Here is a 16,154-nt window from a genome sequence, read left to right as displayed (position 1 = left end):
CTAGGAATCCACGCTCCCCACCCCCACCCCTTGCAACAGGCACAGGGAGGACCATGCCAGCTGCCTCTCCGAGGTCGCAAAAGTGACCTCACTGAGGGGTAAAGGGAGTGTGCTGCCTGCATTGGATCCTTGCAAGCCTCCCTATTCAGAGGCTTAGGAAAGATGAGTGGGGGCAGAATTGTGGCATTGGGTGATGCTGGGGCAGACACAGCATGACTTAGGCCAGTTCTGAAAATATACTCTTGCCCTTCCCTCCTGCACTTACTTAGTGGCCTCGTGGTATTGTTGTATATCTTCTTCCTTTTTGTTGCCTGTTAATGTTTTATTTTAATCTTTTTTCATTCATTTCATTTATCATGGCCACAGACCAGCAAAGTTAATATAAAGCATGTAAAAGATAGTTAAAAAGTGACATGATAGCTAGGGTGACCATATGAAAAGGAGGTCAGGGCTCTTGTATCTTTAACAGTTGTATAGAAAAGGGAATTTCAGCAGGTGTCATTTGTATATATGGAGAACCTGGCGAAATTCCCTCTTCATCACAACAGTTAAAGCTGCAGGAGCTATACTAGTGACCAGATTTAAAAGAGGGCAGGGCACCTGCAGCTTTAACTTTTTTGATGAAGAGGGAATTTCACCAGGTTCTCCATGTATACAAATGACACCTGCTGAAATTCCCTTTTCTTTGCCACTGTTAAAGATACAGGAGCCCTGTCCTCCTTTTCATGGGGTCACCCTATGATAGCAAAATACAGTTTTGTAGAATTCCTTCTCTCGGGAGGATAGGAACATTCCCCCCCCCCCTAATTTGCATCGAGGTCATAAAAAAACATAGAAACCCAACTCTTTTATTTCATCTTAACATTCAGCGTTTAAAATAAAATAAAAAACAACACAATATACTTAGCAGTTATCGCACTTTAGGGTAATCCTTGTTCAAAACAAAGCAAAACAGTAAAGCAGAAGTGTCAGAACTCAGGCCCACGGGCCAAATCCAGCCCAGATCCCAATCTGGCCCTCCAGGGTTGCCTAGGTGGCCACGCCCTTCCACTGGCCCCTCCTCCTTCCCCCCTTGACCACCAATCTTTTAGTGGTTTTCTGATTTTTGCTGTTTTTTCATTCTAAAGGGTTGCCTTGCTTCTCCTAAGGCCTTGTTACTGGCAGGAAGAGCTTTATGGCGCAATCTTATGTATGTTCCATCCTCCTAGTTGCAGCTCTTGGTCTTCCGTTGACTCCAGCAGGAGCCCAAATTGCAAGAGAAGGGGATCAGCAGGGCAAGGGCTAGTCACCTAACCCCACCTTCTCCAACTCAGCCCTCTCCAGATGTTTTGCCCTATAACTCCCATCATGGTCATGCTGGCTGGGGCTTATGGGAGTTGAAGTCCACAGGTTGGAGAAGACGGATCTAATCCAGCCTTACCCACCTCGGCAACTTTCACCTGGGTTGGACAAAGGCCCTGCAGGCTGGGGGTGATGTAGGGTGACCATTTGCCCGGATTTTTGGTGACAAATCTGGAAGGGGGAGGGGAAATCTGGATTTTTCCAATCTTCCCCAGCCAAAGAGCAGCTCTAATGGGAATTAACAAAAATGCCTATAACTCTGTTATTTTTAAAGATAAAGACATGAAACTTGGCACGATGGTAGCTCGTAGGTAGGGTTTTAGTCATACCAAATTTGAAACAGATCTGTTCATCCATTGATTTTTTAGGAATTTTTTTAAAATTGAGGTTTTAAAATTATTATTTTTAAAATCATCATTTTTAAAGATAAAGAGATGAAAGTTGACACCATGATAGGTTTTAGGTAGAGCTTTAGCCATACCAAATTTGAAACAGATCCGTTCATCCATTGATTTTTTAGGATTTTTTAAATATTTGAGGATTTAAAATTATTATTTTTAAATGTTATTTTTAAAGATAAAGAGATGAAACTTGGCACTATGATTGCTCTTAACAAGGACTTTAGCTATGCCAAGTTTGAAACAGATCTGTTCATCCATTGAGTTTTAGGATTTTTAAAAAAAGTTTGAGGTTTTAAAATTATTATTTTTTAAAAATGACATTTTTAAAGATAAAGGGCTTAAAGTTGGCACCATGATAGCTCTTAAGGAGAGATTTAGCCATGCCAAGTTTGAATCAGATCTGTTCATCCATTTTTTTTTGGATTTTTTTGAAAGTTCAAAGTTTTAAAATTATTGTTTTCTAAAACTGCTGGAACCATATCCTTCAAACTCAGGTTGTCAAACCTCCTCTTTGGGGTGTTGCACATTGAGCAGTTTCAGCCCTTGGCATTAAGGGGATCTCCAGTCTTTAGGTAAGAAGTCCTGGGCAAGCAGGGCACCTTTCCTGTTGCAGATTTGGTGTGCAGTCGGGTACCTGGAGCTCAGCAGAGGCAAGGCATTCACAAATCAAAATGTGGGAAAGAGGTCAGCCAAAGCAGCCCACAGGGTAAAACAGAATGGGCCAGAGGCCTTTTTCTCAAATTTCCACACCATGGGCGATGAAGGGTCATCTTTAGAGAAAAACTCTCATGACCAACAGTAAGGTGCCAGTTGAGAGAGAGGCTCTCTTCTTTGCGGATGCCCTGTTGCTGCGAATGTTGGAACCTGGCATATCATTGCTTTGCTTCGCTACCACTTCCCTTCCACTTCACTTTGTACACTTGTGAGCTAGGCTCTGACTGCACTGCTGGGATGCAATGCAGAACATTTGAAGTGCATACCAGAGAAAAATAGATTTGTGGCTTTGGCTGGCTGGCATATCTCTTAGAGACAGAGTTAGACTGAAGACACAACTCAGAGATGGCTGTAGCTGAGCACTGAGAGGCTGCTGTACCACACAAAGCCTTTTTAAGAGTGTCTCAGAGTCCAGTTTTGGTGCAGGCAGAGGCGGCTGGCGGTGGAGTTTTTAAAAAAAACAAGACTCACTGGATGCAACCAAGCTATAAGCTGTTACCCTACCCCCAGCCACCGGGTACAAGTGCACAGCCTGGCTGGACCGTTGGGAGACTTTGGCAGAGAGAGAGGGGTGGGTGGGAGATTATTAGAGGCTGGAAATGTTGGCAGGCTGGCATAAGGCAGAGAGAGGCTGAAGGCAACCCAGATGCACCTGTAGCTTGGCCCTGAGACTGGCTTGCCATGCAGAGTGTTTTAAAACATCAAAGTTGTGCAGGAGGAGAGGAGGTGGAGGCAACTGGTGGCAGAGGTTTTTAAAGTATTGGGCAAAAGGCGGGAAATGATGATGATGATGATGATGATGATGATGTAAGAGTCACCAGACATGACCAAGCAATAACCTGCAATAAGCAATATCCCAAGCCACAAGTGTGCAGCCTAGCTGGACCATTGGGAGACTTTGGGGGAGAGAGAGAGATTGTTTGAGGCTGGAGGCTTTGGTTTGTCTGCAGTGACTTAGAGTGAGAGACAACAGAGGCTGCACAGACAACCCAGAGACATCTATTGTAACTTAGCTCCATGGGGCTGGCATGAAATGCAGGGCATTAGGAAGAGGGTCTCAGAGTCGCATGTTTGTGCAGGAAGTAGACAGGAGTTCAAAGTCTGGATGTGCGAAGTGGTGCCAAGTGTGAACACACAAGCCTTGAGAAGCTAATGTGTATAAGTGAGAAGTGTAAATGGGCAAAGTAGTGTTCACTGCCACAACACCCACCCTAATGTTAGAGTAGAGAAACTTGTGACAATTATACACAAGCTTTTTTTTTTTAAAAAAAATGAAATTTAAAAAAGCCATCCATCCAGCCGGCCAGTAGCAAACCCTGTTAACAACAACAGCAGCTTGCAATGAGTGAAGATACAGTCAGAAAAGATATTTGAGGGAATGGGAGAATGTAACACACAGAGTGTAGCAAAAGCTTCAAAGTACAGCAAAACCTACAAAAGTAGGAGTGAGTGAAGTTAATTTCAGATACCTTTAATCTCTCACTTGTTCTTTATTTCAGTGATTTTAACATTAAGATGTTATGTAGAACAGATTTGTCTTGAATGTGTGCTGTAAAATCAGACATGTGACCAAGGCTATGTTTGAGTGCTGGACACGCCCCCTTGGGGGCAGACCATGTTGTCCTCCTTTTTGGTTTCCAAAATATGGTCACCCTAGGTGATGGGACTTGAAGTCCAACACATGTGGAAGGTGCTAGTTTGGAGAGGGCTGCCCTATGCTCATGCCTGCTGCCAGAAAAGTTATGGTAGGGAGGCAAGCCCCCAAGTACAAGTGGTCTGTAGCTTAAGGTCCCCCTACCCCAATGTATCAAGGCTCCACTCCCAAACACATTCAAGAATAAGCCCCATGTATGTTCAGTTTGTTCTTAAAATCTGTTACTATTGCAAATTGGATTTCACAGCCAGCCTTGCTCTAAGACGCATAAGCTTTTGAGTTGTATATAGACATCTTCTTCGGGCACTGGTGTTCAAAGAAGAAAAATAAGAGAAGGATGATGTTGCGTTGCAGGTAGTGATTGCTCAAGAATGTTTCACACACGGGTTTAAATCTATTATTTTCTAAATTGGCCGCTAACATAAACCCCTGCACTCACAACTAGTCTTGTGTGTGGCGCAAATATGTGTGTGGTGTAAACTTCATGCATCCACCGGCCTGAGGCAAGTAGGGTGGATGATTACACCTCTCCAAATGTGAGGAAACGAGAGGTTGCAGATTTGCACAAAATTTTCATATGCTAATTTATATGTATAGATGCAAAGTTAGAAATAATCCCTAGAATTTAGATAGAAATAGATCTCCCCATAATGGGGATGTTACTGCAATGAAGTGACCTCTGTGCTAACTCACAATGGGCAACAGCTGAGCGCCTGCTGGTCTTTCTTTTTATGGCTCTTGATCCTTAAACCATTTCTCTTCCAAATGTTCTCCTCTCTCTGTTTTTCTTTGTGACACAACAATGGCAGGTGCAAATGCTCTCTATGGTGGGAGGGGGGATGATATGCAGGGACCCTCCATTGACACGTTTTACTGCTGCTGCTGTGGTAGCACCAAGAAAAAGTAGTAATTTCTCTTTAAGACAAGGCATGTGGGGAGTGTGGGCCCTGGAGGGGTCCAGAGGGGTCCCTAGAAGTTGTCATTGCTACTTTATAGCATCACTTATGAAATGGTCCCTCATGTTATTTAAACCAACTAGTGGTCTTGACCTATAAATGGGCCACGTCTTGTCAAAAGGGGGCGGAGAGCATCAGCGGCACCATCGTCATTTCATTTTCATTTTAAGAAAGTTTTCTCTCTCTCATTTTTTTAAAAGAAAAAGAAGGCAAAAGACAGAGAGAGGAAGAGAAGGAGGGATTGAGTGAGTGGACAGAAGCAATGAGTGAAGTTGGGAATGTGCCACATACTCAGTGGGGAATCCCCGTGCGCATGCAAAGCATTTACCATCAAAAAGAGCATCAGAAGCCCCCAGTGCACATGAGTGTTTGTATCATGCCCTTTGGGGAGGGCAGCAAACTTTTTCTGGGCGCATCGAACATGTGTCGCGCTGTTGCTAGATGATATTGACAACTTCTATGGTATATACAGAAGGGAAGAGGGCTTCTGTGTTTGCCATCAGGGTGTGGCTGTTTCCACCTGCCTTTCCACATCCCCCAGCCCTAGAAGGCTTCATAAGGACGTTGCTGCTACTACTTTGGGGCTGTTCGCAGGGGTTTGTGCTGTCTCCAGGATAACTTGGGGTCATCTGCCTGGGCAGAGGCTTTTTCCATCTATCAGCTCCTGGTGCTTTGCTGCCAAGAGAGGAGATGCCATAGGAACATAGGAAGCTGCCTTATACACAGACAGCCCACTGGTCCATCTTGCCCAGTATTGTCCACACTGACTGGCATTGACTCTCTAGGGCTTCAGGCAGGATTTTTTCTTCACCCAACCTGGAGAAGTTGGCGATCGAACCTGAGACCTCCTGCATGCAAAGCATGTGCTCTGTCACACTGAGCTACGGCCCCTCTTTCCTTTGTTTAGGACGTGAGACTCTGGTGAGAGGAGGGTCTCTGCTGCTTGACGGTGGGCTGCAGGGCCGGTCCTCCCATGAAGTGAGGGGGTAGAGTCTGCATCAGGCAGCAGAGTAGGAGGAAGGGCAAAGTGGGCGTGGGAGCTAATGCCCTGCTGCATGCTCTGGAGAACCTCACCAGCCGCTCTTCCACTAGGGTGTTTGCTGCAGTGAAAGTGCTGCTAGCAGGGCTCTCTGGAGCAGCTGCTCGCCCTCTGCTTCACTTGTCGTGCAGCTCCCTCCCCTTTGCCGCTGCCATGTCGGGTTGGTGGAGAGCCACGCAGCCAGAAGCAGCAGCTGCTGCTGCAGGTTTGCAATGAGGACAGGGGAAGGGGCGTGCGTGATGCGGTGGTGGAGGGAAAGGGTGCAATCTGGCAATGGCAGCAGTGGAGCGGGGCCATGATGCAGTGGCGCGTGTTTTGTCCTGCCTCAAGCGGAAAGAGAGCTTGCACCAGGACTGGTGGACTGCTTGAAGAGCCTTGTTGGGGTGTGTGTGGGTTTTTTCCCCCCCTTTTTCGCTGTCAGTTTAATATTATTTATTACATTTATATACCGCCCCATAGCCAAAGCTCTCTGGGTGGTTTACAGCCGTTAAAAACAGTGAGCATTAAAAACAAATATAAAAATGTAAAACCATCAAAAGCATAGAAACAACAATATCCATTTAAAACAAATGTAGAAGGTATCTTATTGTTAGATCTTTTAAGAGGAACGGTTTAATGCAGGCATAAGTTATCATTGCTACTGGAGAATATCAACTGACCTACTGGTCTGTCTTGTTCTATATGTTTTCAATGACTTGTAATTTAATTGTTTTTGGATTGTAATGGATGATAAATGTCAAGGTTGTATTTGAATTGTGAGCCGTTTTGAGCACATCGTGTTGTGGAACAATGCAGCATTCAGAAAGGACTATGACTAAGGGCATAACCTATGCATGTTTACGTAGAAAAGAAGTCCTAGAACTCCCAGCATTCCCCATGGGGTTTTTTTTCATACCCGCTTAATTGGTATAAAGCATTCCCTCTTCCCAAAAAACTCTGGAAACTGCAGTTGCATGAGGGGTGGAGGGAGTTAAAGACTAGATAGCTTTAACTCAAAATTCTCAAAAACGTCACCTTCCAAGAATGCTTGTGTGTGAGCGCGATAACAGTTAAACTGGACTAAAAACTGGAAAACATTTAGTGTAGAAACGCAGCAGGTCTCTCTTTACTTGACTTTCCTGATCTGTATAATGGGAACATAATCATCTGCCTTGGAAAGCGTGATTAGGGCTGCCCCAGTCCAGATGGTGCATCTTCCTATGGAAAATGATTACTTTCAAATGGCAAAGGATCTTTTAAAAAAAATGAAATTAACTAACGAGCTAACAAAAAAATTCTTCTGGTTTCATTGGCCAGGGTCACGAAGATGACGAAAGGAAAGTAAGACGGAGAGAGAAGAACAGAGTCGCTGCCCAGAGGAGCAGAAAAAAACAAACGCAGAAAGCAGATAAACTCCATGAGGTCAGTTTATCTGGGGGTCAGTTTTAATACAACTCTCAAGAGCAAATGACCAGGAGTTTTGTGACACTGTAAAAACGAATGCATTTAGGGAGGAATCCTGTGCCCCTGCCCAGACAGCGTCTCTGGGGGCATAGGATAGTTTGGTTTCTTGGCTCCGAGGTTTGAGAAAGGGCTCTGACTTCGGAGCAAAGAGACCATGCACCTCGCCCCTCCCTCGCGGGGCTGGTGCCAAGAGAACCATGCTAGCTACCTTTCTGCGCTTGGAAAACAGAGCTTGGAGACAAGGAAAAGGGGGTGTTTCTGGGGGAAGGGAGGAGATGGGTGGGGGCACTAGGACCTATCCTATAGCTGCCCTAGCCTCCTTCTCTCCCCCTCCAACGAACTGCTGCTAGATGGGCAAATTCGCCCATCTAGCAGAAATACAGGGTGGCTAGAGGACAGAGGCGAAAATCACCTCTGCTGTCCTCCCGCCCTGCATTGGATAGTTTGGGGGGCGCCAGGTATCCTTCTAGGATTGTGTCCTTATTATAACATCATAAGCTTTCATGGACCAGAGCTACTCCATCAGATGCATGTAATGTCATCCTGCATTAAAACCGTGGGCTCTGATCTATGAAAGGTCACTATGGGTTGTATCCAATGTTAGTCCTACTTAGAGTAAGCCCATTGAAACAAATGGGACTTAAGTTAGTCATGTACTCTGCTTCTGACAGAGGGGCTTGCCAAATGTTCCAAGGATGCTTAAAAGCAGCATCCAACAGAAGTCACCAGCCCCTCTCGTTTGAACACAACATCCACGGGTCAGAAAGTGCTCCCTCTGACCACAGAGGATCCATATGTAGCTATGAGACAGACCTTTCCTTTGCAAACACCTTTAAAACATGCTCCAGCTAGTGGTTTATCACAACAGCCCCTGGCAGTGAATTCCACAGAAGAATTCCACACCTTCTGAAGAAGTACAGTTTTGACTAACCCCCTGGAACTCGTGGTGTTTTGAGTCATAGTTGAATTGTTTTTCTCAATTCATTCTCTCTGCATTGTTCATGATTTTCTGAACCCACATCATGTCTCATAGAATCATAGAAACAGAATAGTAGAGTTGGAAGGGACCTAAAAGGCCATTGAGTCCACCCCCTGCTCTTCTTTCAAAGCTATAACCTTTCAAAGCTATAATCCCTATTATGGTGACCAGTGCAGCAGTTGAGGGGAAAGATCTCATCTACTTTTAACTCTGGGATGTTGCAAAGGATTCTGGGGAAATGTTCTTGGGTACAGACGCAGGCCTCTAGGGCTTCACCACCTGGACCTGTGTGAATGGAGGTTGCAACCCACACTCCCTGCACCCTCCTGGAAATGTCTTCGGGTCAAGATTGAGGATCATGGGCTTTCTGTCTTTTCGGGAAAGCCGTCATTGGTTACCTGGCCCCATAAACTTCTATGGTATTCTGACTCAGATCTGGTTTGCACAAAATTCCAATCATGGGTTAAACAACCCATAAATTGGCGGGGGTGCACAGGAGTGAGTGAGGGCACTGTCCTGCCCACTCGCCCCTTCAGCTTTGCTAAATAAACCAGGGGTGCCCTTGAGTAATCAAAGTCCATCAAAGAGCATACAGGGAACCCCAAACTTCACTGGAACAAAGTCACAAACTACTACTCTGAGAGCACAATTGTATGTGTGCTTACTCGAAAGGACGCCTCACTGTCTTCCGCGCGACTTAGCTTACTCCTTAGTCACAGGGCCGGTCCTACTGTAAGACAGAATGAGGCAGCCACCTCTGGCAGCAGATGTTGGGTGGGGAGAGCAGCAGTAAGGGGTTGCAGAGCAGAGCTATGTGTCCCATGTATCGTGTCTTGTGCCCCCTAAGCTAGTCTGCTGCCTTCAGATGCAGCTGTGGTCACTCTCCGATCACCAGGTTCAAGTGCCTGTCTGGTCAGTTTCTGTACATGGAATTGGGGGGGGGGGGGCGGGGAGGTGCCATCTTGTCCTTTACTACAGGCAGCAGCCAAACGTCTTGGACTCCATCCCTGCCTTTAGTGTGTGCAGGATTGCTGCCTAAATCATATGTCAGGGTTACAGGGTATCTATTCAAAGGTGATTTCCCCCCTATAGCATTTCATCCAAACATCCAAAACTCTATTTGTAAAACAGATTTATAACTTAGCTTTACTGCCTGGAGAATTGGTTTGGAGAGGAGGAGGAGGAGGAGGAGGAGGATGGATCCGGACCTAGTCATGCTTAAGAACAAAAGAATGTAAGGACATAAAGAGAACCATGCTGGATCAGACCGAGGGTCCATCTAGTCCAGCACTCTGTTCACACAGTGGCCGAACAGCTCTTGACCAGGGGCCAGCAGAGCAGGACATGGGGCAACAGCACCCTTAGAGTGCTTAGAGTAGACACATTGAAAGCAATGGGATTTAAGTTAGTTCTAACTGATTTTCAATGGCTCTCTTATAAGCATGACTAGGTCTGGGTACAATCTGTCATATCTAGACCAGCCTTCCCCAACCTTGGTACCCTCTGGTTGTGTTGGACTGCTGGCTGGGGGATGGTGGGATTTGTAGTCCAGTGCATCTGAAGAGCACCAGGTTGAAGAAAGCAGCATTGGCCTTTCTTTTCCTTCCTTGTACCTCTGGAGGAAGTTGTTGAATTCCTCTCAAGTCCCACCCCCCTTCTCCTCCCTTCTCACCCACAGCGAATTGATTATTTCTCAAGAAGGAGAGCTCAAACCTAGAAAACAGAAAAAACCCCAAGGGTGTTGGCTGAGGCTGAGGTTATAATACCTGCAGCCAGTTTTATCATTGGTGCTTCAAAGGTTTCTTATGAGCAATCATGAATGCAATTTAGTGGGGAGGGGACTTTGAATATGGGTGGAGGACCAGAGACTAATACGCCTTTTCCATAGAAGAAGAAAAACAGATCATTCTTCCAATCTAGAAATTTCATGAGTCGGACTGGGAACTTTTCAGGCAGGTAATGAACATACTAGTTCACAGTGGCTGGGCAGCAACTGCTGTGTGTGTGTTTTGAAAGTGTATTGGTGGAAGTTCTGCTTTACCCACATTCAAATCAAAAGGGGAAACTAGCCACTTGCTGTACATTTGCATTGTAAAGTGATCACGCTTAAGTCTCCCTCTCTTTCCCCTCCCTCTATGGTTGAAAAACATCTCCCCATTCATGTGTCATTTGGGTACAACAATGAAGAGCGAGGGGGGGTCAGGCAAAAGATTTCAGGCATGCCAGTTCTATTTGAGTATTATTATTATTTTACTGGCTGTGGCTGATGGGATTTGTAGTCCAACCCATCTGTAGTCCAACTTTAAGGAAGACTGGCCTAGCGCATGTTGTTTTCTGCTCTCTGCCTCATAAAAGAGCGCCACGCATTCCAGTCTGGCCCAGAGATAGAGGGCAGTACCCAAAGCTGCCCTTGCGCTAGCAGGGATGGACTGCTAGCATGCCCAAGAGCAGCTGGAAGCTAACCGGAAACTAGCATTTCTGGAATGGAACAAGTCGATATTCTAGAAATGCTAGTTCCCCCTAGTTTGTGGGGTTGGTCTAGGAAACGCTAGCGTCCCATTGCACTAGTGGCCATTCCTACTAGGGCCACCTAGCAAGCGCCAGTGGACTGCCACCTTTGGATACTTCCCAGGATTTCTATTCTCAAAATATGGGGGAGAAGCTATTGCTGCTTCTTTTCCTAGCAGCTTCTGGGTCCTGAATCCGTTTTTTTTGGGGGGGGGGGTTTACATCTAGCAGGGAGGGACTATTCCAATTAAGTCTACCTAACACAGCCTTCCCAAACCTGGTGTATTGAACTACTGTGCTGGCTAGGCTCAGGTGACCTCAGTAGCACGGAGTGCCTTCTACAAACTCCGGTTGGTGGCTCAGCTACGCCCCTATCTAGACAGGGATAACCTGGCTTCAGTTGTCCATGCTCTGGTAACCTCCAAGTTAGATTACTGCAATGCGCTCTATACGTAGGGCTGCCTTTGAAGACGGTTCGGAAGCTGCAGCTCGTGCAAAATGCAGTGGGCAGATTGATTTCGGGAACCAGAAGGTTTGACCATATAACACCTGCTTTGGTCCGCTTGTACTGGCTGCCTGTATGTTTCCGAGCCCAATTCAAGGTACCTATAAAGCCTTACACGGCTTGGGACCACAATACCTGACGGAACGCCTCTCCCGACGTGAATATACCCGGTCACTACATTCAACATCTAAGGTCCTCCTCCGGGTGCCTACTCCAAGAGAGGCTCGGAGTGTGGCAACGAGGGATAGGGCCTTTTCAGTGGTGGCCCCCAGACTGTGGAATGATCTCCCTGATGAGGCTCGCCTGGCACCAACGCTGCTATCTTTCCAGCGCCAGGTTAAGACTTTCCTCTTTGCCCAGGCATATGGCGGCACATCCTAATTACCCACATGTTTAGTTTTTAATCAGCTTTTAATGCTTTATGTGTGTATGTTCTGTGTTTTAGAGTTTTAAATTTTGTATACTTGTTTTTACCTCAATTTTAGAATTTCTGTAAACCGCCCAGAGAGCCCTGTCTATGGGAGCGGTATATAAGTGTAATAAATAAATAAATAAGTAAATAAAATAATAAATAAATAAATAATAGGGATAATGGGAGTTGTAGTCCAACTCATCGGGAGAGCCCCAGGTTGGGGGAGGCTGATGTAACCCCTCCTTCATTCCATCTCAAACTGAGGACTTAAGGGCTTCTACACATCACGCCCCGCTTTCTCTCTCTCTCTCTCTCTCTCTCCCTCCACACCAGTTTATTTAGCTTAACATCCAGCCTCAAGAAGAGATCTCCTGAAAACTCAAAAGTTGCTCGCCCAAGGGGATGCAATCCTCGACAGCAAAAAAATAAAAAAGTTCCCCTGCAGTAAATGGCTCCAAGCTTTCCGCTTTCCCAGAAAACTCTTGCACTCTTTTTCTTGCCAGGTTTTTATTTACTCTATGACCCTATTTACTCTATGACAACACTATGACCCGTCGTGGATCACTGATTGGTTTCGTCCTTTCTTTCCAGGAATACGAGTGCCTTGAGCAAGAGAACACCTCCCTCAAAAGAGAAATCGGAAAGCTGACAGATGAAATGAAACACTTGAACGACGTGCTGAGGAACCACGAGAAAGTCTGCCCAGTGCTGCACTGCTCCTTAAACTTTGGCTTGATGCCCAGACATGATGCCCTCAGTGGTCCTTTGCCAAGATGAGGCCTTGGCTGGCTGGTCTTAAAGTGCTACTGAGATAAGGGAGCTTTCGGGATCTGACTTCTTTCTTTTTCTCCCTGGCTGCGTGAACACGGTCACCTGGCAGCAACGTGGACTTCCGCTTAGAGTTGCCGCCGCACCTTAGAGCCTGCCACACCTCCAGAAGCCCCCGAGACGTTGGCAGAGTGGATGGGCTCCAACCTTACAGGAGAATCTTTGGACAGAGCTGTGTGTGTGTTGTTCCTTGGATTCCCTCCCACTGCAAGGAATCCGGAACCTGGCGCAGAAAGTAGGATACAAAGAACGTTTAGTTTATTTTTTTAACAGTGCAACTGTCTAGTCTTCATTGGTTATAGGAAATGAGTTGCTGAGAAATCAGGAAAGGGGAAGAAGTTGCGACAGAGTTTGAAACCAAAGAAATAGTAGACATGACAACCTGTAGTCAAGGTCTGGGACATCGGTGTCCTTCCCAGCAATCTGCCTGATTTCTTGTTCCCTCTCCATCCTGGGCTTCTCCCTTTCTGCTCCACTTGCCGCCAAACGTATCAAATGATGCGAAAAACTAGAAGGGTAGCTGCGTTGCTTCCTTGCGGCAAAAGCAAGCAAGGCTTTTGCAGCACTTTAAAGACTGCCACATTTATTATGGCTTAAGCTTTCATGGACTACAACCCACTTCATCAGGTGCATCAAGTATTGTCCTCAGTTTGGCAGGTAATATTTCGATGAAGGATCAAGCTTATGCCATAATCAGTTTGTAAGTGTTTAAGGTAGGGGTGCAGAACCTTAGGCCTGGGGGCCAAAATGTGCCTCCTAAGGGCATAGTCACTGGCAGAAAGTGCTATAAGCTCAAAGGCGCTAGCATTTTCGGCCCTGCTTCACATGCCTTTGGCTCCACCCCTTTTGCTTCTTGCCCTGCCCACCACTAGAATGCAGCCCCCTGAAAGCTTCTCCGAAATGGAACTCAGCCCTCAGGCTGAAAAAAGTTCTGCACCCTTGCTTTAAGCACTTGGTTGTTTTTATGACAGCCCAATCCAGGGACCCCAATGTAGGTTCCCAATGTGATGCCCATAGGCACCCAAAAATACATTTTATTTTTATTTCCCCCCCCCCATTTTTTAAATATACACACATATATTTGCATAAAATGCATACAACTTTCTATCAAATAATACATGGTCTGCGACAAAGCGGACCAAAGGTCCAAAAATGTGTCCATTTGAAGATAGTAGTTATATGCTCAAATACTGAAACTCTTGTAAAGTCCTCATATCCATTGCCTTCAAGGAGGTGAGTGTTTCTCCTTCTAATGTTGTAATATCAGTCTTTTAACTGTCAAAATGGTGCAGAAAATCCATTTACACTGGCCATTTGTTAATTTCCATGAAGCAGGGAAATAATTTAAAACAGCGTGCACAACAGTGAATATTAAAGACTGTTCCAGAACCAAAATGTTCTGTGTAATAAGCTCCCTGCAAAAAGAAGCAACTACTGCGGGGATTCCACACGTCGTACTGAGAGCGCTTCCATGCGCCCCCAGTGCGGCCCCAAAGCGATCGTGTAGCTTGCCTGGAGAAGAGATGAGGAAGAGGCATCCTTGCCGCCGCCGCCACCACCACCCCGGGTCGGAGAGCTCGGCCCCGCCTTCTTCCGCCGAGCTCTCCGACCCGGCCAGCGAGGAGGTAGGTGGGTGGCGGCGGCGGCAAGGACGCCTCTTCCTCGTCTCTTCTCCAGGCAAGCTACACGATCGCTTTGGGGCCGCACTGGGGGCTCATGGAAGCGCTCTCAGTACGACATGTAGAATCCCCCCTGGACATTGCCAAAAAGAAGCATTAGCTTGTATTGCCCTGCCAGCAATCAGCTGAATTAGACAATCCCTTATTAAAGAGCTGTTGCGATGTCCAGTAGACGAGCAAAAGTTTTAGTTGAAGTAGACACAGCCTAAAATCCATAGACGTGAAATGTAGACGCCAAAGTGGCGATCCACTGATTAGGCATTTTGTGGTGGCGACCACAGCCCGGTCTCAAATTCCCAGATATGCCCCCAGGTCCAAAAGGGTTGGAGTCACCGGACTAGACATTGCGATTGGGCATGTAGCTTTAAGGCTGCTTATAGAACTACCTACATCCAGCAATACACATCCAGCCTTCTGCCCAGGAGGAGGATTGGGCCCCGGCCAGTTGTTGCAAATGGGCCACCCATTGAGCTAGACAAATTTGCAAATCATAATCCAATTATACCTGGCGGAGAAAGCACAAAAACACAGCAAACGGGTAACCCACCTGGAAAGGGGCAACCGTCATATATCCCAGAACCAGGCAGATGTGTCTACAGCAATAAAGGGTGGGGAAGCAGAGCTCGCCCATTGCAACTCCTCTCTGGTCCTAGAAGAATCAAGTGGGGAGGAACCTCTAAGGACCTCTTGTCTCAGCCCCTGGCAACTCAGAAATTAATAATAATAATAATAATAATAATAATAATAATAATAATAATAATAAAAAATTTATTTCTTACCCGTCTCTCCGTCCTGACCAAGGCAGGGAACAACAGTAAGTATAAAATACTGATTAAAAACATAGTATACATTGTTAAAACTTCCTAAAAAAAATCCTAGAAGCGTACTAAAAGCATCCTAAAATTCCACTGCTACTAGAGCACTCCTGATAGGTGATCATCCAGCCTCTGTTTAAAAACCTCCCTCAGTTCTCATGGCAGTGTGTTCTGCAGCTTGTACCATCAGGACGTCGTCCCTCATGTTTCCAGTCGAGGCTGGTGGCTGTAATATCAGTGGGCGGCAAATCCACTCTGGGTTTCCGTCAGAAGCAGAATTCTAAAGGAGCTCTCCAAAGTGGTGAATCCATTGAGTTCAGAACCTTGCATAACTGCTTTAGAGTTCTGACTGAAACCTAGAACGGATTCACTACCCCACTGACATCAGAGCCACCAGCCTCCACTAAATGTTTATATAAGTCTGGATGCTGCCCGGTCTCCCAATGTACTGGAAGCAAAGCATTCTGCAGCTCCTGCCCTTTGTCAGCTGCTGTGCCACCTGGGCCCTGTCTTCATGGTGCTGAGTTGGTGCCGTCTCCCCCCAAAACCCCGTGGTTTTACTCACACGGAGTGGCATCAGGTAATCCCAACACCACAGAGGGAGCGCAGGGTTTCTGGCGGTCATCTGGGTAGCAGAACTGCCCCCCCCACCTTCTTTCTGGTAGGCGACCAATCAGGTCAGATGGCGGAAGAGCCACACTGACCTCGCTCCCAATGAAAAAGTCAGGATAAGTCCTCAACTTTTCCAAAACGCAGCTTCATGGGAAAGCCCCGCGGAGGCGGCAAAGCTACGTCTGCGTCATATAACTGACCTAGCGAGTATTCAAAACCACTGTGGGGCTTTCCCCACATATAGACAGCCCCCCAGCCGGCAGCCAGG

At 46.4% G+C, this 16,154-nt stretch overlaps 1 protein-coding gene across 1 annotated transcript; it reads left to right on the top strand.

Annotated features, from left to right (window-relative positions):
- The first annotated feature begins 1,638 nt into the window (after window positions 1–1,638).
- BATF3 (basic leucine zipper ATF-like transcription factor 3) lies at window positions 1,639–13,291 on the top strand. Its single transcript, XM_063125384.1, has 4 exons — window positions 1,639–1,648; window positions 5,974–6,044; window positions 7,402–7,506; window positions 12,544–13,291. Exons 1-4 carry the CDS (start codon window positions 1,639–1,641, stop codon window positions 12,727–12,729), a joined length of 372 nt encoding a protein of 123 aa, XP_062981454.1. The 3' UTR covers window positions 12,730–13,291.
- The last annotated feature ends 2,863 nt before the right edge of the window (window positions 13,292–16,154 follow it).

The sequence above is a fragment of the Elgaria multicarinata genome, chromosome 4, assembly GCF_023053635.1.
Source record: "Elgaria multicarinata webbii isolate HBS135686 ecotype San Diego chromosome 4, rElgMul1.1.pri, whole genome shotgun sequence".
NCBI lineage: Eukaryota > Metazoa > Chordata > Lepidosauria > Squamata > Anguidae > Elgaria > Elgaria multicarinata.
This window is presented reverse-complemented; position numbering and strand designations above follow the sequence as displayed.